The sequence below is a fragment of the Triturus cristatus genome, chromosome 7 (genome assembly GCF_964204655.1).
Source record: "Triturus cristatus chromosome 7, aTriCri1.1, whole genome shotgun sequence".
NCBI lineage: Eukaryota > Metazoa > Chordata > Amphibia > Caudata > Salamandridae > Triturus > Triturus cristatus.
In genome coordinates, this window is record NC_140590.1 from 626,512,529 (window position 1) to 626,538,974 (window position 26,446).

A 26,446-nucleotide genomic window follows, 5' to 3' on the forward strand; every position below is an offset into this window, starting at 1 on the left:
TCTATTGGATATATTCTGTACTGTCAGGCACTTATATTCTATTACTGCAGCTTGCTAGGTCTCTATTGGATATATTCTGTACTGTCAGGCACTTATATTCTATTACTGCAGCTTGCTAGGTGTTATCAATGATTACGTCACCTCACTTTCTATCTATTACCCCTCTCAGATAGGATGGGATCTTGCTATGGCACGTGTTTTGGCCCTGTCACCCCTCTGCTTTTGAATGTGTGGACAGGTTGGGTTTTGTCTTCATCATCTACAGATTATGGAAGTATTGGTGTTCTTTCTCTTTTCATGTCTTTACCTGGTTTGTTCTATTTTCTGGAAAATGGTTTTATATTTTTATCTCCACCTCTCTCGAAGATGTGATCTATCATAAGGGCGACACATTATACTTCACGTACTATTGTCACGTCTCTACAGTACTGCTTAATAAAGAACTGTGTGAAAAGAAACAAAGTCAAATGAAACCATGCACCATGATGAATATATTGTAAATATTTTGCTTCCATACAAAGTACGTAGGGCAATATTTACTTTGATTTTGCCACAAGAGCAGTACCAATGGCGTTTTCTGCACTGTTAACCTGGCCCCTTAATGACTATCCCATCATGTAATCTCCAAACTTTCCCTGAAGTAAAAGGAAATGTTAAATATTAAAGCTATATACACAGTAAGAAGTTACAAGTGATCATACACCATCAGCATAAATGGATATATTTTCGATAGAAATGTTGCACATACATGTGTTCTGTACACGGCGTGCAAGGCTCAATGCTTCATTAGCACAAATGTGGAATTCTAATGTTGGTCTTACTCTCACCTTGCAGTTTTGTTGAAAATAAAAGAAAGCCATTTGTTTTAATAAATATGCAACATTTTAATGTAAAATTAAAGATAGTCATAATGAAATATTGCTGAGCAAAAGGGACAAAAAGGTCGCTGATACAATTTTTCATTTTATTTATGCTTAGATACTGTAAATATTTAAGTGAAGAGGGGATCATCAGATACACACCACTGAACAACAGAAGTTCAAAGTATTCATTTAAACTGAAATATAGTTGCATTCCTAATGGTTTTTAAATCATTATTTTAAACATGAATCAGGATAAAAATGAATTGATTTATTAATGTTTTTATGAAGTGTTGACATGTTGTGTAATGACACGACAGAGCACTTAATAGGTTAGCAAGGGTGAATAAATATGAAATAAACCTGCTCTTTTTGTACAGTTAAAAGTACAGTGTATTGTCCTATACTTTCTCACTCAAACCGATTAAAATGTAACCTTGACTACAGATCAAAATTATTTACAGGTAGCCCCCAGAGACCAATTCGGTACAGCACAAAACTACCAGTATTTATGAATGGAACCAATTATGTTTTTTCATAACCATTGAAACAAAACATGTATTTCATAATTGTGGATGAGATATCCACCTTCTAAAACAGTTTATCTTACTACTTCAAATGAGATGGAAATCTGTAAATTGTCTTTCATGGTTAAAACATCATAAATGTTTCAAAGTGAGTTCTAATTTTGCGACTTGAATATTGTAAGCCACCAGACCAGTGAATGAAAAACCTAAATAAAATGTCACTTTCTCATTACCTTGAGGGACTGAAGAAAAGTTTAAAGGAAGAATACTGATCTTGGTCTTTTCGCAGTGGCCACGTACAAACACTTTCCCATCCTCTGTCCAACCAAGCACTGGTTTTAGTACTTGATGCACCTTGTGCATTTGAAACAATTCTTCGTTTTGCCATTTCATTCGCCGCTCATTTAGCGGACCTTCTATTAATTTTTCCATCTTGCTTCTGTGTACAATCTTGTGAATCCCACTGCCCTTACTCAAGAAAAATAAAACATTTGTTCTTTTCTTTCTTACAGGGATATTTTTTATTTTTATTTCATGCAAGCGCCTCATAGTTTGAAGTGCTAATGTCAAAATGTCATCTTTTTCCTGACTGGGCTCTTTATCTTCCAAATCATCTGGCCAGTAAAGCAAAGAAAGCAGTAGATAAGCACTTGGTGGATAGGTTCTCCTATGTCCAAACCATCTACTGCTAAGGTGCCTAAGTTTTTGAAAAGGTAAAATTTGAGGTGAATTAGGGGATACACAACATAATGCAATATGGCACATAATGTAGTTCACCAGCTCAAAGTCTTCAAGGCTTTCTTTCTGTACATCTTTAGGATAGAGATTTATTATTTCTTCTAACTTCCTTACAGATCTTTTATCTTTAAGATCTGACAGTAAAGATAGTATTGTGGTGACGCTCCCACCACCATGCCTATAAATATTCATGTGTCTCACTAATCGAGATACTAAAACTGGATTTTTTAATTCTACGCTATCATCATTCAAGAGGTGTTTGGAACAAAAAAACTTAGCAAAAACTTCTGTTTTTCTTGACAACCATTTTCTAGGGCTGTAAACATGTTCCTCGCCTTTGTGTGGTTGATCATCTTCATTCTTATCAGTCTGAAAATAGCTTAGATCTTCTGAAATGTATTCTAGTGCGTGATAAATATTATCATACAAGCCTTTCAAATGGCTATGAAACTTATACCAGGGTTTAAAAATTTCTTCAGGTACATAATCTGTAAGAAGGTAACGCATAAGATTCACATTTTCACTTTCCTTACTGGATTTAAACACTTCCAGTGAAGAAAGCAACTGCAATAACCGACATCCAACATCAACCTCTGAAAAATATGCAGAGTTGTTTATAGAATCTAAGTCTGATTTTGCTGCATTTTCTGATGCCCTGAAGCATTCCATGGCTTTTAGGGCAAGTTCAATTAATTTAAACACCTCTTCTGATTTACGCTCACCTTTCTTTTTGTCCATTAAAACATTGAACCATTTTTTGTACACCTGACCTTCAGTATTCAAAATATACGAGTCATCTGGTGAGTGCAACTTTGCTTGTTCTGCCCATTTCTTTGCATCATCAAATTTTTCATGAGTATAATTCAATCGGGCAAGTTGCTGTGCAAAAAAAGGATCTTTCCCAAACCGTTCATATGCAGCTTTCAAAAGGTCAATTGCTTTATCACAGTTCTTTTCAATATCACATATATGTTCAATAAGTGGAGAAAAAAAGCTGTCAACACTGTCCCCTCTACTTTTCTTATAGCGCCTCAAGAAAAGATCTCTAATAAACTTCAGAAATTCATCTTTTCCGAACCTGTGCTCAAGTAGAACTCTTTCCTCCAGAAGATCGGCAGCTATTTGACTTTGAGTGCGACTTCCAGAGAGTTGTTGTAAAATTTCCTTCGCTACAAGGGGGTGTATTATATGAATAGATGAAATCCAAGTGGTAGGCTCTGTTATCTCAATGAAGATGAGTTTTGCCTGGTCACTTAAACAAGCTTTAAAATTATACTGCCTTAAGCAGTTTTGGTAATCATCTGTGTGTGCCCCTAGGCCTAAGAATGCCTCACAGTGTGATAAAGAGATGTACGAATTTTGCACATAGAAATTTAATAATGCAACATACCTCATCAGTCTAGTGACAGATGATGAGTGGTCAATCCCTTCCAGCACATTTACTACAAAGTTTCTAACGTACTGTTCATTAAATTCTTCACTCATTAAAACAAATGTTATTATAAACTCGGGTTCAAACTGGCGACAGAGTATTACTGCTTTATTTGCAAACAGTCTTTTTTCATCTCCTTTCAGTTTGTGAGTAACTGCAACAGTTTCTAGTGGAGATGCTTTGCACAGTTTTTCAGGGTCATTTGCTCGCTTGCAGCTCATTAGGATGAAACAAGGCCTTGGATGATTAATCTTTTTACAAACCATGGCATCTGCTAGTTCATGTTTTAAATCATCAAAATATTCTTCATCACAGTCTTCTATAAGGAGGAGTACTGGGAGGCACTGATGGATGTCTTTTTCCTCATATTCTCTTAACTTAACTGCATGCTGACAGACCGTTGTAAAGGGACATGATGTTTTCACTACTGCGCAGCGCAAGTCTTTTCTCTTTTTCCAAAGAACCTGCCGTGCAACAGTACTTCCCCCACTTCCTGGTTGGTGTGCTATTTTTATTCGAGCTACAGGAAGCTTGACAGTGTTTTCATGCAAAATCCCATGTAGAATTGTGTCAACTTCTGAACATGCCTCCCGCTCTATAACTTCTCCACATTTCTTTTTATCAGCGAGCCAAAAATTCTTCCAACTTACCTTTCCCCCACGATAAAAAGTACTTTCTATTTCCAGTATTTTTTCATCGCTCAAAAGGTCTAGCTTTGTAGAATCACATTCATCAATGCATAGTATTTCAAGTGAAAACATTCTCTCTTCTTCAGGTGTTGCTAGGACGCACACCCCTTTTGTAGAAACTGGCAAACGTCTGGAAGGGGCTGTAATAAAAGGCAGCATATTCTGAACTGTGGCATCAATATGACTCAGTTTCATCCCAACAATACTTCTATGATCAATAGTCTCCAGGCTGCATGATGCCTGGGCCAGGCTTGCCCACTTTGCATGATTTTCTTTAGACTCTGAAATACAAATTATATCATCCATTCCACTCATTTCTGCATAGAATTCATGAAAGGTATCTACAATTGGTTTTTCCACTGGAGATAGTAACAAGAAAAGAACAATAAAAGACCCATTGGGAAGAATTTCATTACAGATGAAAGAAACCGCTTTCTTCAAATATTTCTTTTTGTTTTTGACCCATGTATTTTCATCACAATACTGGTCATCTCCAGGGTAATTACTACGCCCGTTACAAAATATCCAACTGGTTTGAGCAAATAAGTTCAAATGTTTTTTTAATTCACTTGTGCTCATTCCACTTTCATTAGAATAGCTTTTCAGTGAATGCAGAATTGTTGCATGGTGGTCTTTGTACTTGAGGCATAGCCCTGATAATTCAGAATCTGCATCAAAATCGAAAACACAGAATATTTTTTTCATACACATCAAAAAGGTTATATTCTGCAAGTCCTTCATTTCACATTTATTTGTGACAAGTATGTACCATAACGTATCATCCATATATTTCTTGCCATTAGTTAACAGAACTGATAATTTCCTTCCCAAGTCTTCCTGTGCTTCAACAATACATGTACTTTTAGACTCTGCCTGTTTTCTTCTGGCATCTTTCTCCTGCAATTCCTGAATGAAAACAACATTTTCTTCGTCTTTCACTGGCTCCGATTTTGTCCCAACTCTCTGATAGATAGTTCTCTTCTCATGACTTACCTTGTTTGAATTTTCATTAAATTTTGGTAAGCATACTTGAAAAACCTTTCCTTTCACTATGTCAAAAAGTGGTTCAATGTCAACTTCAATAACAAATGACTGTTCTGGAGATTCTTTGTCAATAACTTCAATAAACTTTGGAGGATGAATGCAGAGCCTTGCAGCATTTTGTTCAGATGACGATTTAAAACATCTTTCAATATAATCTAATGCATCCACGTAAATATCTTTTTCACGTACAGGAATACCTACTATTTGTCCATGCTTCCAGCCTTTCTTCTCCACACTGTCCATTACACCAAAGTGTATTGTGCCGTTTGTTCGAACATTCATGCAGGCAGAGCCAAATCGAAGGACCTCGTATGCAAACTTTGCTTGTATTCTTGTTCGATCTAATCCTGAGGCAGTGGCAAACGATTTGTATTCGTGACATGGAGTTATTAAATCTATTATGCCAGTTTCTGGTTGTAAGATTCTATTTTTAACATATGTAAAATGAAGAACTTCCCTGTCAAAAGGGTGAAATGCACTTGAAATTAAATTTTCTTCTGCATTCCTTATAACCTCTTTAGTTGCTTGTAGTTTTTCATTTTCTTTTTTCTTGCTCACTTTTTGGTAATCCTGGATCTCAGAGTCTGATACACTCTTTTGAGTTGTGCTTTGATTGTCAGTTGTATTGTTATGACTCTTGTCCGTAGCAGTACCATAATTAAGAACAGACGAAGCAGCATCTTCGCCAACAGCAGATCTGTTAGGAGACTGGGAATCACGGGATACTTTAGAAACAAGCTGTACAATATTTTCCAATCCTACCCCAGTATTTGTGTATGTACATTGTAAAACAAGTTCATTTCTTTTTTTTATTAGAAGTTGTATTTGTCCTTCTTTCATGCCAATTTTTTTCAAAAAATCTTCATTTATTTCTTTTAGGGCTGGTCCAGTTACTTCCTCATTAAACAACCTTTGTATATACTCATTTTTAATGTGTATGCTCTTCAACCAAGAGCTGACGTGGCTTTCATCCCATTCCTCCAAGGTCAGTTTATCTTCTGGAAATCACACAAATGTATAATCAGAACATGTTTGAAATAAAAATACTCATGTAAATATTATTCTAAAACAAACCAATACATACCCATTTTCAGATGAAGAACATGTTTTCAGACACTGCCAAAAACAATCTAAAAAGAAAGAGCATTCTATAAGAACTTGTGTGCATTTTATTAGTCTTTAGCTTCAAGTTAGGTTATGTAGTATTCAGCACACGTTCAAATATAGCTTTCAGTAAGTGCAGACAAACATATTTTGTTTACTCAGTATGGCAATCTGTAATTTTTGGTATTGGATTCTCATTGCACATATGCTTAACAATATGCCTCTTTTGCTAAGACATAAAGGAAACATTCTCTAGACAGCAAATTCAGACATCCTCTACATTGTAATAATATCTATCATTTTAGCCTTAGTGCATAGATTTAAATAGTTATTCTTTTTTTAGGTACATCTTGTACATTGTTACTATCGATACTTAATATTAATCTCTCAAAATAGGTACAAAGTGGGAAATTGCAGGAGCTGTCAGGAAATCGAAGGCCCACTTGGCAGATGTAACCAACCGTTTGTAAATGAGGGGAAAGTCTCCCGTTAAACAATTCTTAATGGATCCACTGACCAAAACTAGCTTTCTGAACTGTCATGCCTTAAAGTTAGAGGTTGTTCACTATCAAAAATATATAGGTTATAACCTGGCCTAATTTAGCTTTTGAATAGAAATAATTTTGCACGTAGACACACTTTATCCAGCCACACACAAACACAACACCAGAAATGGATGCAAAGGCAAACAGACTTTATCACTGCACACCGAGACCATCACTTACAGGAATCTCTGTGAACCACATGACTACAGGCACGTGCAGACATACAAAATAGAGAGGGCAGCTAATGCATTCAAAGACCACAGATGAACAGGTACCCATGCACTCAAATGCCACACACCTACAGTCACCAATGGACATCATACATATACTCCTATACACAGAAAAAGACTGATGGACGATAGGATGTGTTGAGGTTTATAAAGGGCAAGCCTTGCTGCAGTGCTGCTCATTTTGCAGAAATTGGAATACTACTAGTCATGTACAATTACAAGCCCCTATCATCTCCTGTTCAGTATCCTTCTCCTGCTCCTTCAACCCTGATGGTAAGCATCTTCCTGCTTACTAAGCACACTGACTGAATCATACTGAATGGACTGCTATAGCAGGTGAAGTGACTTAAATCGAAGTTGAACATGTGGGAGGTTCATAAGAAATGGGATGAAAAAGACAAATTGTGTAATGAGATCGCCAGTATGAAACCTCTACCTCCTAACTTTCTCATCCCAGTCTTCAAATCATGAGAATACAGCGAAACAGATCCGACCGACAACAATCATCCACCAAATCATCTAACCAGAAAAGGCACAGCCCAACCACAAGGAAAACTACCCACACCCAGAATGCCAACTCAGGTGTCAAAGCATGGAAGTCCAAAGGGCAGAATGAATCAGAAGAACGTTAAGAGCAGGCGATCAAAAGAGATGTCTTTGAAACAAATTATACCCCACAAGAGAGTAAACTAAAAGGAAAGTGGCCAAGGAAACCATCATGCCAGAGTGTTGTGAAAAGAAAGCCAGAAAGGACCATGATGCAGCAGCATAACAAGGGCACCAATGCCCTTAAGCAGAGCTGCCACACACCAGCCCAAGCAAAATCAAAAGACAGAGACTAAACCAGGCCACTTGCAAAGGCTGGCAATACAATAGAATGCATTTGTTAAGCGTGCAGCTACCTCCAAAGGAGCCGTTGTGGCACCGGCGGAAAGGTCACCTACAAGAAGCCTATTATTATTAATTATTTGTAGAGAGCAACTATCACCCAGCGGACATCATGGCGCTGATAAGTTATCAGTATAGAGAACTTCTGCTAAAAGATTACAACTGGGGCTACTTGCCTACAGCCGTCCTTTGCCCCGTGAAGAGCCGTGTGTCACCAAACGTCGCACTCCCCGTGAGTAGAACAAGGACACGGCTAGACAGTATACTTGGTTTGTGGGTTTATTAACGTATACAATCAATATCTTGGTGTCTCTCTCTCTCTCTCTCTCTGTGTGGGCAGGAGCGCTGTTATCTTCTCCGTTTCAGAGGTCCTCGTCAGGTGGTAGGCCTCCGGTGGACATGCAAGGAAGGGAGAGTAAATATTTAGTGGTCTGTTCCTTTCCTTTGGGGTTGTGAAGGGGAAAGGGAGTGATGAGTCACCGGGGTCCGTCACCAAAAACACACGTGGTACAAGATGAGGTCTGTGTGAGTGAGTCGAGTCTCTCCACTCCTGAGAAGGAAACAATACCTCTAGAAGCCCCGTGACCTCCCCGATAATTCAAAAAAAAAAAAACCCCAGACAGCTATCTCCCTCCCCGTGTGGACAGTAAGCCCAGGATCCGGCCCCGTACCTTTCCCAGCCACGCTCCTCCAGGCGCGTGGCAGGGCGAGACGCCGTGTAGGTGGCCTCCTGGCTCTGCAGCTCTCTCGTCCGGTCCTGACCTCCGAATCTCCTCCTCCAGTCTTCACCTCGCGCTCAGTCTCCCTCGCTCCTCGCACTGCTCAGCTACCAACCTCCGCCTTTCGTTCTCCACTCTTCAGCTCACTCTCCGTCTCCCTCGCTCCTCGCTCTCCTCCGTGGGCTTTCGCGTCGTCGTCCTCGCGGGCTTCCGCCTTACGGGGGATGATTGCTGCTGATTGGTTCCCTGTCGGTGACGTCACAGGGGGTGTCTCCTCGTCCGCGATGAGCCAGCCTGCGTTAAAGGGGCCGCCTGCACCCTGTAGAGGAGGTGGAAAGGTGTCGTCAAAGAGGGTTTTCTCGTACCCCTCCTCTTCTCCCGAGGCCTGGCGACACCGTGTCTTTAAGGTTTTCCTAAAACGTAACAGGTTTGTACCGGTTCTAAGAGAGAGTGGCAGATTGTTCCATGGTTCAGCAGCAGGGGGATGGGAGCACACTGCTTCACCTCCCAGCCAGTTCACTCCTTAGCATTATGGTAAATGTGGTTCACTTTGAATGCTTACTTGATTTTTTGCTAAAGTGTTTCGCCAAGGTTGGTGCAGGTTAGTGCTGTGAATCCCTAGACACATGTCTTTCTGGATATTATCCTTCATCAGTAGAGGTAAAAAAACAAAATTCATCTGGGGTTGCTGAGAAAGCTGCCACAAACCTCTCTGGCACAAAGGTGCATCTCCAAAAGCTCGTCAGCTCAAGAGATCTGAAGGAAGGTTAACGCCTTGATTTGGGCGGTCAAAGGTAAGGTCGGAGTCAAATTTCACCCCAGGACTTCTTACCATAGATGTCGGATGGGGGGGGGGGGGGGGGGGGGGACCCATTACCGTAGGCCACTAAAAGGGACCTTTGGGGGAGGTCTTAATGCCAAAGAAAAGAATCTCAGTCTCAGTCTTATCACAGTTCAGCTTTAAACAGCTTGTATTTATCCAGTCAAAAACTGATTTGAGACAGGGTTTGAAGGAACCCATGGTAGCGGGCGCTTTTTCCTAAAAGGCCAGGAGGAGTTGGGAATCATCCGTGTAGGATACAACTCTCACTCCCCAAGACTCGACTAGTTTCGCCAGTGGGCTCTACAGATATATCAAAAAGGGTGGGCCTATGGGGCTAAGGCCCGAGCCCTGAGGTATTACACACGGTTTTGAACCAGAGGTAAAAGGTGGAAGAAAAAGAGCTTGGGAGCGTTCACTAATGAAGGATTTCAACCATAACAGGGCTTGGTCTCTAATACCGATCCTTTCAAGTCTCTCAAGTAAAATTGTGTGAGAGACCATATCAAATTCTGAGGTACGGTCAAGAAGCATTACCATAACCGGAGTGCTTGAGTCCAAATTTTCTTTATTGTATTCTGAGACTTCAAGAAGGGCAGTCTACATGCTGTCGCCAGCACGGAATCCCGATTAGGAGTCATGGAGCAGATGATTAGACCCAAGAAAATATGTTATATGCCGGTATACATTTTTCACAAGTAATTTAACAACCATAGGAAGAAGTGAAATTAGTCTAAAGTTGCTAAAAGCCTTAGGGTCAGCCAATGGCTTTGAAAGGAGGGAGAGTAGCAAAGCTTGTTTCCAGCTGGAAGGAACCAGCACCATGTCTAGGGAGTCATTTAGCAGTTTGTTCAAAATAGGATTAACCAGAGGGGCAGCACGTTTTAAAATAGCTTGGGGGCAGGTGTCCAGGGGGGAGCCAGACTTGCAAATTGCAAGTTAAGCTGCTCACTCCTCTAAGGTTATGGGAGCAAATCTAGAAAGTGATGGACTGGAATAGGAGTTGGAAGTAGCTCCTTGAATAATGGAACTCTGCGCCGGAAATTGACAATAGATGGTTTGGATTTTTTTTAAAAAGAAGTCAGAGGCCCACACATAATGCGATAGAAGAATAGAGGGTATTTCTTGTTGCATTGGGAGAGAGAAAAGATTTGACAATTTTGAAGAACTCTTAGGGTTTGTTTGTTGCCTCAGAGGTGGAGGAAGAAATAAAGGTTTTTGGAACGTTCGATTAGCCATATGGTATTTTTTCAGAGCAGCCTGGTAAATTGCTTTTGCGCCCTGTCATACTTGGATCTACATTGCCTTTCCAGCCTTTTGCATTCTGATTTCTCTGACTTAAGGGCAATTAAAAAAAAACAAGTCGCAGAAGGCTTTAGCCTCTTGGAGGAGTGGGATTTTAGAGGAGCGATAGTATCTATAGCATCAGTCAGCCAGTTATTAACACACAATGCGTCTTGCTCTAAGTCCCCTGTCCCATGACAGGGAATAGACTGAAGCGACTCCATAAATTGGGAGTCTGAGATTTTATGCCAAGGTCTAGACAATGTCTTGGTCCGTCCTTGCGTACTGCAAGGAACTGAGGAGCCTACATTAAAAGGGATCAGAACGTGGTCAGACCAAATAAGTTTCAGAACAGGTTTTTCCATGACTGTTGACGGAATTGCTAAGATAAGTTTCAGTGTATGACTTGCTATGTTTGTAGGCTCCTAAATTAGTTGCTCTAGGCAGGGCTGGAACACTCTGAGGCACATGCTAGACCGCATGTGTTATTTGCTCCACAGCTTTACCAGCTTTTCAGAGGTAAAAACATGTTGGAACATTCATGGTTTTCCATGCAGACCATCACATATATGTAGTGCCGTTATGTACAACCTAGCTGTTTAATCTGAATATACTATAAAGAACACATGCTGCATAAACGTACAAAAGGTACAACTCAGTGGGGAAGTTCTGGTTCTATGAAGTGGCGTTTGTTTATTTTGTTCTATTTTTTTTTTTAAACATAGTGTTTTTACCAAAATAATTTTCTAAAATAGTGTGGCCCATTTAGTTTACAGATATATATATATATATATAGAACCTGGGAAAGGGATAGGTGATTCCTTTCACAAGTCAGGAGGGTAGAGAGGTTCTTCCACTTTGTGTAAGGCGTAGACGAGGGATGTGTCCTTCCAAATTACTGTAAATAAACAAGAAAGTATCCCACCTCCTATTCTGTCTAACCTGCGGGGTACTAGTTTCTTCAGGTGGCGCTTGTAGTAAGGTGGAGCTCCACCTGAAGAAACTAGTGCCCCGCTGGTTAGACATTTTAGTTTAGACCTTCAAATACAAATTGGTTTAACCGTAATGACTAGCAAAGTCAAACCCCTGGCTGTAACACAGAGTAGTTGGCGCTAAAGCCTAGATTTACCAAGGATTGCACAGTTGCTTGCATATTGATGCACAACTTTGCACTGAACCCACTACATTTTCATGGTATGTAAATTTACAGAAGGCATTGCGTCACTTTGCAAGTGCCCATGCAAAACATTAGTAAATTAACCACTAATTTTCAGTCTTATGCCCATTCGCTCATTGGTCTCTACAAGGATCACATGGAGACAAAAATACAAGTCAGTGAACGAGCCTTGTTAGTCTTTGCTCAATACTAGATACTTTCAAAGTTCACTTTGCAATTTCATGGTCTGTATCCCTTAATAGTGACAGGCTTGCAATCTGGTTTGATCCCAGAGGGAACCAACAACTATATTAATATCCGTTTATCAACCTGACCAGCGTTCTAACTAGGAAAAGTAATGCATGTGTAAATGATTACATAACAAAGCATCACAATGACATTTATAAGTAAACCTCAGTCATCTGCTTTCAAAGGCTATAGCTTTGACACCGCACAAAATACCCTGAATAAATATACAATTCTCTTTTCTAAGGTTAGCCAGCACTTCTCAAAACATTTCTAACGATACTCACTTTATTTTGTATAAAACATTGTCTTCTTGCAGCTCAATAATCTACAGTGGATAGATTCCTATATGGTTTCGGTATAGTTTGACACTTTGAGAACTGACATTCACTCTTTGTTTGGGATCTCAAAAATATGACTTGTAACAGGATCCCACAGAAAAACCTTTTAAATCCACCTGACAAAATTTGAGTTGCTTGAATTATTTGCCAACAACCAGTGTTGGGATGCAGGTTTACTGCATTGACTCTAACCCATCATGCAGGTGATTCGACACTTACCCTTGCACTCATGTATTCATTCACCTACCAACTCATTAATCAAATCTACCAACTATTTGTTGCATTTACTCACTCATTCCCCCACAATAAAATACACACACATTATATCATCAGGCAGTGATCTTAAATGGTATTGTATTCACTTGCAAAGGCCCATCAGCTTAAAGATATGCTTCCACAATAAATGTCCGCCCTACTGCCTTTATCGTAACTTATGAACAGATTATACCTTTTGTATCTGTCCTTTTCCCAGTCAACTAATCAGGCCTAAAGCCTTTATTGATTTGTCATCATAACCAACCGAGTTTACTGTATATAGCAGAATGTTTCCCACAAGGCAGCCACTCGGCATACATACAGTCATAAAATTATAAATATGTACAAAATTTCATTTGGCAAAACCATATACAACCCTTGCTAAGAGGGCCAAGCAAGGATTATCACCGTGAAAATCTTTTACCGCAAGCATCTGTCAGAGTTAGTAACCAAAACCTTTGGACTATTAAGGTCATCTGCGAGATCCCATGTAACAAAAATACCTGTGTACAGGCTTTAATACAGTGTAATAGTAATTCACTGTAGGAAGCTGGCTCTATAAAATGTACTAAAACGAAGTACAATGTGCCGAGAGTCCAGTGGGACCGCAATTGGTTTACAGAGGCAAAAGTAGATAATACTAATGCTCCCTTTGGTGGTAGTGTAGGTGAGCAGAGGGTAGTGCTAAGCATTTGTTGTACACAGAGGCAATAAATGAGACACACTCTCAAAGAATAAATCTGAGACCAATTTAGAAAAATAACACGTCTTTTAATATAGGTTTTAAAACCAAGAACTTTGTTCAAAGGTAGATACTGTTTTCGATATCAATATTCACAGGTAAGTAAAGCTTTCAAATCTGTGCGCTTCTACAGAGAGGGCAATCCTATGGGAGGAAAGATGCATAAAGGTAGGTACAGTCGGTTTCAGGGGTTCACCTTCAGGGTTCGGAGTTGTAGTGGGCCAAGGTCAAAAGTACTACCAGCAGTTCTTCTGCAACCGCCTGGTGTGAGAAAGTGGCTCTGTATATACTGTTCCCAAATAGGTACAGTGTGTACGGAGTCCACAGTCCCCAGAGGTTTGGCAGAGGCTAAAGCTAGATATAACCTTACTCTCTAAAGTGGTAGCTTGGTCGAGCAGTAAGGCAGTATCAGAGGATAGTGTAAAGCATTTGTTGTACACACTCAGTCAGCAAATGGTCTCACACACTCAAGAACTGAACTCTAGGCCAATGGTTTGTATATAAAAATATATGGTTGTTTTATTTTAGAACCAACAAGAGGTATCAAAATATACTTTCTCAGAATGAGATGCTTTAGTTAAATACTTTGCAATAGGCAATTGACTTTTGCATGTTATTGTTACAGTTTGTTGCAATAGGCAACACAATAATACATTGAGCTCAATGGGAATTTTAAGTTAAATGCAATTGATTACTTTCAGGATTACTTTTCTAACTCCAGGACTGGATCCTAGATTCAGTACTGGGACAGTTCTTGGAAACAAATGAGTAAATACGTTTTAGTTACGTTGTGATTTTTAAGCAATATTTTGCCATTTTAAATGTTGACACTTCGAAACCTTTTCTAATCAAATTACCAATGTTATCCTATGGGAGGAAATTCACTTAACAGGTAAGTGGGGTTATGGTTACTTTTTCTAGGTCAGTGTTGGATCCTGGATCCAGCACTAGTGTACCACCTGTAAGCAGTTGAGAAACTGCGCTTAAGTTATACAGGCGATTTTTAAGGAATATTTATAAGTTTGCAAAATCGACACTTAGAAGAAATTTCACAGAAAAACAGTCAATGGTTTCCTATGGAAGAAAATTTGAGTTACGGGTAAAGTATGTTCTCGTTACTTTTGTAATCCAGTGCTGGGCTCCTAGGTTCAGCACTGGGACATCTATCTAAAACAGGCAAGTAATTACGTTTTTATCGTTGGCACGATTTTTAAAGAATATTTGTAAGTTTCAAAAATCGACACTTAGAAACTTTTTCAGCAAAAAGCAGGCAATGATATCCTATGGAAGGAAATTCAAGTTAGTGGTAAGTACGGTTAAAATTACTTTTCAGGGTCAGTACTGAGCCAAGATGCAGCACTGAGGTCTCTCCTGATAACAGGTGAGTCAATCGGAATTCGGTGTTCGGCTGATTTTATATGAATATTTCAATGTTCCAAAACTCCACACTTAGAAGAGTTTCCAAGTGAAACCAATCAATGTTAGCCTATGGAAGAAAAGTGAGTTATCGGCTTTTAGGTAAGTATTCGCCTGGCAGAGTTAAGGGTCTGGGCATAGACTCAGGGGTCTCCCAGGGTCAGGTAGGTACAGTTGGTACACCCTCAGCGGCACTGGGGCAGCCGGGTGCAGAGGTTGTTAGGCCCAATGTTATCCAATGAGAGGCAGGGTTTTAACACTCGTGGCTTGCACGTTCGCTTTCTTTCATCTCTGCTTAGATGTGGGACTTGATGACCGGTACCTTCAATGATGGATTCATAGATCATTGTTCGGGGTTCAGGCCACTAGAATTATGCGGCAAGAAAAGGCAAACTGGGTGGTGTAAAGCGGCACATTTTGTGACAGTATTACTTCATTATTTTGCAATTTTTGCACGTTAACACTGGGAAAAGTTTTAACCTTATTAATACACGTTTAACATCCGAATATAGCGGTAAGCTATTGAAAGATGACCAGTCCACCTTTGCAATCGGCCTTTCACTGCACAGGAAAATGTGTTGGTGCGTTTTTAGGAACTTTTGATTCCTTTGAGCTAGGAGCATTTTTTGTTGTTAAAATCTGCATAATATGCAGCAGATGATGGATTATGTGGCAAATGGGATAAATCCATAATCATGCAGAAAAGGCTGCAGCCCCAAAAATCACAGAATTCCCGTGGCCCCGATTATTGTATTGGACTATTTTATCTTATTTTAGTTTAAGCCTTCTGTTATCTCCAAGTCTAGTTCATGCCATATATAACTATATATAACTGAATAAAGTCAACACAGAACAGAGATTGCAATAAAAGGACTTCAGACGCATCTAGTCATTCATCAGTTCATCTGGGCTTTAAGCTCGCCACCCTACAATACAACTTTATTGTTTCACCACTCTGTAAAACACTCTTGACATAACCAAAATGATGCACAATAGCGCCTTATAAAACTGCTAAATAATAGCGCCTTATAAAACTGCTAAATAATTAAATAAATATATGCATGCTTTGTGCATGAATTGCTTCATGGAATGGTAGGATGTGGATAGGTTATTGGTTCTTGGCTAACTTTTTCTATTAAAATACTTTGAAATAAGAAAATAAAAGAATAACCATCAAAATGAAAACAGACAAGTGTATAGAAATATCCAAATCAAAAATAATTCTTATTAAAAATAATATATAATTTGTAGTGGGCACATATGAACCCCACCATTTATCTTTCACATTTTTGCACTATTCTGCGAGCAGGAAGACACTCCCAGCTCTGCATTCCGTCCATCATCTGTGTGTCCTTTGTTTTATGTGTCACGCTTAAAATAATGCAAAGGGTGACTAATTATCTTGGATATTGTTTTGCTACATAACCATTGTTTATATTTGTTGCAAGGAAACTGACCTTTGTGTTTTTATCGAGTGCATTAGGGTGGGGCTTAGCGACAGAGCAATGTAAACAAGCATTGGCATAGCCAATAAGTCTAGCCTTTTGGACCTTATAAGTATTTAATTATGCAGCACAACATCCTTGGTGCAACATCAACTGTTGCATGGCTAAACACTTATATTGTCCCAGAGGAGAGACCTATTGGCTATGCCAATGCTTGTTTTCTGTATGAGGCCAGTGAAGTCAGGAACATACTAGAGTAAGGCTTGTTCTATTAGTGAGTTGGACTAGTCTACAAAACACTGATAAGTTAAGAAGCTGTGATCTACAGCTTTACTTCAAGGACCCAGTACGAGTCATGGCGAGTTCGATAATGAACGTAAAATAATGTAATGCTAGAATAGATATTAACCTGATCCACCTACATTTGATCACTTTACAGATCTCCCCCCTGGCCTGAAGTGACAAAACGCAACAGTAAATTAAGTATAGCAAAGAATATATTTAAAGGATATTGCCAATCATCATGCAGTTTGTGCTTTATATAGTCACAGAACGCCGTACTGACATGTAACACACTTAAAATGTATTGCTGGCGATACTTTACCCTATTTGGTCGCTTTACAAGCTTTGGTCTGGATCCACGATGTTATTGTATAGAATTGCGACTCTCTGTGTCCTGGCTATGTGATATGGTTAGGTATTGTTTACTGTTCACAGCTGCCTCTGTGGCCTGTGTGTTGCGGTGCTTCACATTCGGCCAATCAACCAAGGTGTGAAATCACTTAAATGATATATTCACCCGATCGTGCACATCAACCACCTTCTATAGATAGTTTAGGAAAATCTGGGGATGAGTGGAACGTTTGGCTCAATAACACACACGATTCTGCTGTTAACAATAATTCCCTGGAGGTTTTTAACTCAAAAGTAGCAAAAATAGAAAGGAAGGTTCAGAGCCTTTATTTCGAGCCAAGCTGCCAGGCAAATTATTTCTCTCTCGGAAACAATTTACATTCCACTTCACCGAAACTCCTTTCTCCCCCTATCCCCACGCTCCGTTTTCTAGTTCATTAGGTACGCCTATGTTCCCTCAAACAAGATAAACAGTGATTGTTGTAACGTGCATTGCCAGTGGAAGCAAACAGAAGTGTAATTGTCAAAAGTAATAGACGGCAAACCCAGGGATCGACAAACGCGCGAGATCCATCCTCTAAAAATGTCTGACACCCCTGAATACTTACATGCGAATGCGTGAACGGGGTCTGCATCGTCTTAGGCAGTCAGCAGGGGCTCCTCTTCCGAATGAAGCGATCCCTTGATCTGCAGACTTTTCGTCCACTGTCCTGCCGAGGACCGACTCCAAGTGCGCAATGCAAGGAAGAGATTTACCAGCAGAGAGAGGACGCGACGCCGTGAGCCGGGCGCGAGGAGGAATGGCGCTCTCTGCCCATTTCCTGTCACGTGACTCACGGAGACAGACTGACACACTACCAGCGGACGATCACGTTTCTTCCCGTTTCAATGGTATTGTAGCAACTAGGGCGAAAATATGAGGAGCCGCCCCACCCTTTTCTAGGAGCGTGACTTAGAAGGTGGGTGGGGATACTTGTGTACAGTTTCAGTTTCGTTTCTGATGCTCTGGGAAAGGCGCAGCCAGCAGACAAATGCAATGACAATGGTGGGTTGGAAAGATAATCCAAAGGTTCTGAATAACGGAAATATGATGTAAAATAGCAATACACTCGTGCGGAATGAAGTGCAATGCGCCACTGACAAGAGTGAATCAATGAAATCTTATTTTGATAGAATTAATGCATTTATTCTGGTGTACCTCAGAACGTCGAGAAATATCATAACCAGCATCGGGGGCAGGCCCGGCTCCAGGAATTTTTATTTGGGTAGGCCAAGGGTGCTTTCGGAGGGCCACTGCAGCAGTCACGGCCTGCATGACGGGGGAGGGGTGGGGGGCTGGGGGAATGTCACACTGCGGTTTAATTTAATAATATTAATTTTAATTAATCAACATGGAGAAGGACAGAGTGTGCATGACTGGTTTGGGCGGCCCCAGAGCACCGACCAAATAGTCTTTACGCACTCAGGAGCGGGCACACCACTCCTCCCCTGCCCTGCTCGCAGAGCAGTCCCGCCCACCCCAACCAAACATAAAATGATAATAACTGAAAGTTATTACCATTTTATGTTTCTGCTTCTCGCACTGCGAGAAAGCTGTGGGGCAACGCTCCTCCACCCTAGTGAGTAGTCTACAAGCCCTAGATTACATCATATCTACTTGCAAACAGTCACCATGATACCACAGATTGATTCTGTGTGTATACAGCGCATGTGGAGAGTTACTTAAAGTAAGAGCAATGTCTGGACCTAACTGCAAACCCTCGAATTTCAGCAGGCCAGGCTTCAATACAAGTACTTAAATACCAAGCATATTTTAATAGTTCAAGATTAAGGAAGTACCTATTACCACACGAAAGCCTTGACATCATCGTATTAGAAAGGCTGGCTATTTACTGGTTGCAGTTTGTCCAACACTTATTTCTCTGCACAAATTTTACCTTGATACATTTTACTTTCTTGTCATTCTTCTGTGATGGACTTTCAAAGATACAAATTCTTGAAAAACATTAACGCATTTGAAAAAAGAGAAATGAGTATTTTATGAAAACTGCCAGCAGTTTTCACACCGACCATTTCAAAACTAGCAGTCCAGTGTGAGAAAGTGGCTCTGTATATACTGTTCCCAAATAGGTACAGTGTGCACAGCGTCCACAGTCCCCAGAGGTTTGGCAGAGGCTAAAGTTAGATATAACCTTACTCTCTAAAGTGGTAGCTTGGTCGAGCAGTAAGGCAGTATCAGAGGACAGTGTAAAGCATTTGTTGTACACACTCAGTCAGCAAATGGTCTCACACACTCAAGAACTGAACTCTAGGCCAATAGTTTGTATATACAAATATATGGTTGTTTTATTTTAGAACCAACAAGAGGTATCAAAATATACTTTCTCAGAATGAGATGCTTTAGTTAAATACTTTGCAAGAGGCAATTGACTTGAAATTCAATAGTTACAGTTTGTTGCAATAGGCAACACAATTTCAAACACAATAATACATTGAGCTCAATGGGAATTTTAAGTTATATACTATTGATTACTTTCAGGATTACTTTTCTAACTCCAGGACTGGATCCTAGATTCAGTCCTGGGACAGTTCTTGGAAACAAGTGAGTAAATACGTTTTAGTTTCTGTTGTGATTTTCAAGCAATATTTTGCTATTTTAAAAGTTGACAGAAACTTTTTCTGATCAAATTACCAATGTTATCCTACGGAAGGAAATTCACTTAGCAGGTAAGTGGGGTTATGGTGACTTTTTCTAGGTCAGTGTTGGATCCTGGATCCAGCTCTAGCGTACCACCTGTAAGCAGTTGAGAAACTGCGTTTAAGTTATACAGGCGATTTTTAACGAATATTTATAAGTTTGCAAAATCGACACTTCAAAGAAATTTCACTGAGAAACAGTCAATGGTTTCCTATGGAAGAAAATCGAGCTAGTGGTGAGTACGGTTGTGAGTACTTTTCAGGGTCAGTGCTGGGCACCAAGATCCAGCACTGGGATCTCTCCTAATAGCAGCTGAGTATTTCTGTTTCGTTACTCGGTTGATTTTAGGTGAATATTTTAAAGTTTAGAAACTCCACACTTAGAAGAAATTTCAAGTGAAACCAGTCAATGTTACCCTATGGAAGAAAGGAATATGCTACTTACCAGTATGCATCTGTTCTTACCAGTATGCATCTGGTGTTGGGCCCGGATGTTTGCAGTTGTTTTTCCTCTTGGAAAGTCTTTGGAGGTCGGTGACTCCTCCTTTGGATCGTATTGCGCATGGGCTTCAGCTCCATCCACAGATTGTTTTTCGCCAGCAGGGAAATGATGGAGCGTAGTAATAAACAGTGAAGATGCCCATGTGTGTTGTATCTAAATAAGATAAACTGGAACAGATAAAGGTAGCCGGGGAGGCGAGTGGGCGTGTGTAGATCTGCAGCTCTACATGCCAAGAACAGATGCATACTGGTAAGTAGCATATTCCGTTCGAGGCATATGAGCTGCAGATTACACACTTGTGCATAGATTATATAGCAGTACCCACCCTTAGCGGCGACCACCCGTATCTGTTGCAGTGGTTTGAAATAATGTTTTGAGTACAGCCTGGCCCACACTAGCTTGTTGCTTAGTTTGCACATCTACACAATAGTTTTTAGTGAAAGTGTTCGGTGTTGACCATGTAGCTGCTTTGCAGATATCATCTAATGGGATGTTTCCTAGAAAAGCCATTGAAGCCCCTATTTTACGTGTAGAGTGGGCTTTAGGGGGAACGGATAGCGTTCGTTTTGCTTTGTGGTAGCAAATCTGAATGCATTTGACAATCCATCTAGCTATCCCCGACTTGGAGATGGGGTTGCCCTTGTGTTGTGGAGAGAAAGAGACAAACAGTTGTTTGGTCTTACGGAAAGGTTGTGTTCTCTCGATGTAGTAGAGTAAGGCTCGTTTGACATCTAGTGTGTGGAGAGCTCTTTCTGCAACAGTTTGTGGTTGCGAGAAGAATACTGGTAGTTCTACAGATTGGTTTAGGTGAAAAGGAGAAATGACTTTAGGGAGGAATTTTGGGTTGGTACGGAGAACAACTTTGTTATGGTGCATTTGTAGGAAAGGTTCTTGAATGGTAAATGCTTGTATCTCACTGACCCTTCTGAGGGAAGTGATGGCTACGAGAAAAGCGGTTTTCCAGGTTAAAAATTGGAGTTCACATTTGTGCAATGGTTCGAAGGGAGGCCCCATTAGTCTGGTGAGAACGATATTTAGGTTCCACACAGGTGAGGGTGGCACTCTGGGGGGAATTATTCTTTTAAGGCCTTCCATGAAGGCTTTAATGGCAGGTACTCTAAAAAGTGATAGATGTTGCCTGTTTTGTAGGTAAGCTGCTATAGCTGCGAGGTGCAGGCGAATGGACGTATAGGTTAGATTACACCTTTGTAGGTGGAGTAAGTAGCCTATGATGTGTTGAATGGAGACGTCTAGGGGATTGATGGTGTTGTGACAATAAACAACAAAACGTTTCCACTTGGCGGCGTAGCACGCTCTAGTGGTGGGTCGCCTAGCTTCCTTGATGACGTTCATACAGTCAGGGGGAAGATTTAGATAACCGAATTCTAGGACTTCAGGAGCCAGATCGCAAGGCTGAGCTGAGCTGGGTCCGGGTGTCTGATCTCTCCATAGTTCTGGGTTAAGAGGTGTGGAGAGAGGCGTAATTTTTGGTGCGGTACTACAGATAGTTCCAGCAGTGTGGTGTACCACGGTTGTCTGGCCCAAGTTGGAGCTACTAGGATTAGTGTGAGGGAGTGTTGCTGTAGTTTGCGCACCACTAGTGGAATGAGTGGGAGAGGCGGAAAAGCGTACGCAAATCTGCCTGGCCAGTTCATCCATATTGCATTTCCTTTGGACAATGGGTGTGGATATCTGGCGGCGAAGCTTGGGCATTTGGTGTTTTCGTGGGTGGCGAAGAGGTCTATCTGTGGATGCCTGCACATCTGAAAGTACGGGTGTAGAACTTGTGGGTGGAGTTCCCACTCGTGGATTTGTTGTGTTTGTCTGCTGAGCAGATCTGCCATAGTGTTTTGGACTCCTGGGACATGCTGAGCTAGGAGAAAGATTTTTTGGGGTATGTCCCATCTCCATATGCTCTGTGCTAGCTGAGAGAGCTGTGGAGAGTGTGTGCCGCCTTGTTTTTGAATATAGTACATCGCTGTCATGTTGTCTGTGCGGATTAGGACTGCCTTGCCTGAAATCTGTGTTTGAAAAGATTTTAGGGCTAAGAAGATCGCTAGTAACTCCAGATGGTTGATGTGGAGTAACTTTTGTTGAGGTGTCCATGTGCCCTGCACGGTGAGATTTAATAGATGAGCTCCCCAGCCGGAGAGCGATGCGTCTGTGGTTAGTACTATCTGGGGAACCGGGTCCAGGACCGGTCGACCTGTGGAAAGGTTTGTGGTGGTCCACCACTGCAGAGGGTGCGACCGTCTACCACCACCAGATCTGTTAATTGACCCTGGGCTGGTTTCATTGGCGTGCTAAGCACTCTTGGAGAGGACGCATCTGGAGTCTTGCATGAGGTACTATGAAGATGCAAGAGGCCATCATCCCTATTAGTTGCATAAACACTCGAGCTGGAAGGGAGTGGTGTGCCATGAATTTTGCGCGTAGAGCCTGAATGCTTGTAATCCTGGCAGGATTGGGGTAGGCTAGCGCTTTTGAGGCGTCTATGGTGGCACCGAGGTATTGTTTTATGTGGGATGGTTGTAGATGGGACTTTGCGTGGTTTACTGTGAAGCCCAGTTGGTGAAGTAACTGGATAGTGGCATGCGTGTGTTGTACACACTGGCTGTATGAACTGGCTTTTATTACCCAGTCGTCTAGGTGTGGGAAGACATGGATGTGTTGTCTCCTGAGGTGTGCTGCCACTACTGCTAGGCACTTGGTGAATACACGTGGTGCTGTTGTGACTCCGAACAGGAGTTCTTTGAATTGGTAGTGTTGGCCGTCCACTACGAATCTGAGGAACTTCCTGTGAGCGTTGTGCACTGGAATGTGGAAATAAGCGTCTTTCAGGTCTAAAGTGGTCAGGAAGTCGTTTTGGGAAAGTAGTGGAAGTACCTGCTGAAGCGTTACCATGTGAAAATGGTCTGAGTGTATGTATTTGTTTAGGGGCCTGAGGTCTAGGATGGGCCGCAGAGTCTCGTCCTGTTTTGGTATGAGAAAATATAGGGAGTAGACCCCTATATTTCTTTGGTTGGTAGGAACGTGTTCTATCGCCCTTTTCTGTAGGAGGGAGATTACCTCCTGCTTTAGTAGTGTTAGATGTTCTTGTGACATTGGGCGTTGTCTGGGTGGAATGTTTGGGGGGTAGATATTAGTTCTAGGCAGTAGCCTGACCGAATTATTTGTGTTACCCATTTGTCTGATGTGATGGTGGCCCAGACAGGGAGAAAACTTTGGAGTCTGCCCCCGACCGGAGTGGGATAGTCTGAGGGGAGTGGAGGGAAGTCATTGGGGTAGGTGCGGTGGCAGAGCGGGCGGTGTTTGTTTTGCCTCTGCCTTTGTTATTGTTGCCCCTGTAGCCGCCTCTTTGGTAGCCCCTTGTAAAGGTGGACTGGGTAGGCGCCTTATATGAAGTGGAAGCGGTGTCGGAGGAGTAGCCTCTGGAAGTGCTCCGAAAGGAAGAGCGGCGAAAGGAGCGCCTGGGAGGGTGTGATTGTAAAGCTCCCATGGATTTTGCCGTGTCCGTGTCTTTTTTCATCTTTTCTAGGGCCTCATCCACTTTTGGGCCAAACAGATGTTCCTGGTCAAAGGGATGGTTGAGGATGGAGGCCTGTACCTCCGGTTTAAAACCTGAGATCCTTAGCCAGGCATGGCGACGGAGGAGGACACTAGTATTGATGGCCCTGGAGGCTGTGTCTGCTGCATCTAGGGCACAACGTGTGGAGGTATTAGTAATGGTTTTGCCCTCCTGAATTAGCTCGTTGGCCCTAGGTTTGTATTTATCAGGGAGATGTTGCATTATGGCTTCTAATTCGTCATAATGGGCCCTGTTATACCTGGCTAGTAGCGCTTGTGTATTAGTGATACGCCATATGTTGGTAGCTTGAGATGCAGTACGCTTGCCTGATGCGTCCAAGAGTTTAGACTCTTTGTCAGGTGGTGGTGCTTCGCCTGACGCTTGAGAGTTGGCCCTTTTACGTGCTGTGGACACTACCAGAGAATCTAGTGGTGCTGGCTCTCTGATGTAGGAAGGATCTGTAGGGGCGGATTTATATTTCTTTTCAATGCGCGGGTTAATGACCCTGGCTCTGACTGGGTCTTAAAAGACCACTGGCGCATGTTTTATAACTCCCTTGAGCATAGGCAATATGGAGGTAGTCCTATGTGTGATGTCAAACGTATCGAGGAGGAAATCCTCTTCCACGGGGTCGGTATGGAGATCTACCCTGTGATAGTGTGCCGCCCTCTGTAGTAGATGGTTGAACCCCAGTGAGTCTTCTGGTGGGGAAGGTCTGGAAGGGTAGAGATCATCCTGTGGGACGATAAGGATGTCAGGGATATTATAATCGGCCCATGGGTCTGGGGAGCCTGTGGGAGTGGGGTCCCCTGTAGGTAAAGCTTGGGGCACGTTTCCTATGTCATCATATGGATCCCCCTGATCATCATCATCCGGAGAGGGTGTTGGGGAATGATGAGGTGGGGGCGGAGACGGTGGAGGAGGGGAAGGTGGAGGAGGCGGTGGAGGTGAGGAAGGTATTCTGAAAGGAGAGGTAGCAGAGTCCTTCCTCTTTGGAGGTGGAGACGGAGCAGGTTTATCCAGCTGATTCTTTTTGATGGAGAGCATCAAATGTCCGGTTTTAGGATCCTTGGTTAGTGTTTTTTGTAATGGATCCGGTGTAAAAAGTTCTGGTGATGTTGGTTGGTCCGTCGGCGCCGAAGGCGTTGGGCCGTTGGTTTTTTGGCTTTATCCGCACTGGTTCGTTGTTTGGAACTATGCTTGGAAAAGTCTGATTGTTTGGTCGGCGCCGAGGTGGATTTCGGCTTCGAAGTGTCGGTGCCGGTGGCCTTGTGTGCTTTTGTCGGTGCCGAAGATGGTGTCCGAGGAGCTGGAGCTGGAGCTGGTTTTCGACACCGAGTGTTTCGGTGCGGGGCTCGGTGTCGAAGCGGAGGCCATTTTCTTTTTCGGTGTCGAAGAGTGTTTATCGGCACCGACGGTGGGCTGGCTCGAGCCCGAGCCGCTGGAAGGCTTAATCGGCTTCTTTACCGGGCCCGAAGGTGCGGTGTGGGAAGCAGTGTCTTTGGTCTTGCTTAGGCCCGGAGGCGTGAGAGGGGGTAGATTAGTACTCACGACCCTCTGTGCCGGAGTGATGTCCTCCACATCTGAATCGTTGGCTTCGGAGGCGCTGACGAGTCCCTCGTCGGTATGATGTTCTTCTGGAGCGTCGACGCCTTCCCCGAAGATGTCGTCCGGAATCGTCGTCGACGAGTGTGCCATGGTTCTTCTAGCCCTTCGGTCTCGAATGGTTTTCTTGGACCGGAAGGACTTACACGCCGGACAATCTCGAGCCTCGTGTTCAGGGGAGAGGCAGAGATTGCATACTTCGTGGAGATCGGTGTGGGGGAAATTGGAACTACATCGAGCGCACTTCTTGAAGGGAGTCCTTTCCATTAGCCAGGACCGGAGCTTGGGTGGGCCCGAAGGCCGTCGTCGACGACCAGAATCGAAGGTTTTTGCAGATGAGAGGCGCGTTGAGTGGGGAGATCGCGATCAAAAACAATACCACGAGTTGGGGTGAGGATTGCGCGTCGATCGTCGAACTGGAAGCTGTTCGGAACTGGAGTGCGAAGATCACATCCGAGCCCGATGGCAGAAAAAAACAGGAGGATGGAGCCGAAGCCCATGCGCAATACTATCCAAAGGAGGAAACGCCGACCTCGTGACTTCCAAAGACTTTCCAAGAGGAAAAACAACTGCAAACATCCGGGCCCAACACCAGATGGCGATCTATGCACAAGTGTGTAATCTGCAGCTCATATGCCTCGAACAGTGAGTTATCTGCTTTTGGGTAAGTACTCGACTGGCAGAGTTAAGGTTCTGGGCATAGACTCAGGGGGTCTCCCAGGGTCAGGTAAGTACAGTTGTTACACCCTCAGCGGCACAGGGGCAGCCGGGTGCAGAGTGAGTTAGGCCCAATGTTATCCTATGGAAGGCAGGGGGCCCTTGGTTGGTGGCTGCTGACTAGCAGGCCACGCGGCTGTGGGAGCCGGGCTCCTGGTCACTTGCTCAGGGCAAATGGGGAATTAGGTAGGAGTAGAAGTTGCACTGCCAGGGCCACTCAGGCGGCTGGGTGCAGGGTGCTTT

The 26,446-nt window shown here is 42.4% G+C and overlaps 1 protein-coding gene across 2 annotated transcripts in view; it reads right to left on the reverse strand.

The window, feature by feature from the left end:
* Positions 1-859: 859 nt before the first annotated feature.
* The window catches only part of LOC146810238 (sterile alpha motif domain-containing protein 9-like), a 69,521-nt gene continuing 43,934 nt past the window's right edge, over positions 860-26,446 (reverse strand). Inside the window, exons 1-3 of one of the 2 annotated variants that reach the window (XM_085617230.1) lie at positions 17,723-18,004; positions 6,375-6,420; positions 860-6,288 (exon numbers count right to left, since the gene is read on the reverse strand). In XM_085617230.1, the coding sequence (XP_085473356.1) occupies positions 1,520-6,288; positions 6,375-6,378 (4,773 nt within the window). In that variant the 5' untranslated portion in view covers positions 6,379-6,420; positions 17,723-18,004 and the 3' untranslated portion in view covers positions 860-1,519. Of the gene's footprint in view, positions 6,289-6,374; positions 6,421-17,722; positions 18,005-26,446 lie in introns of those variants that run through there. The other variant, XM_085617231.1, reaches the window with a different exon arrangement.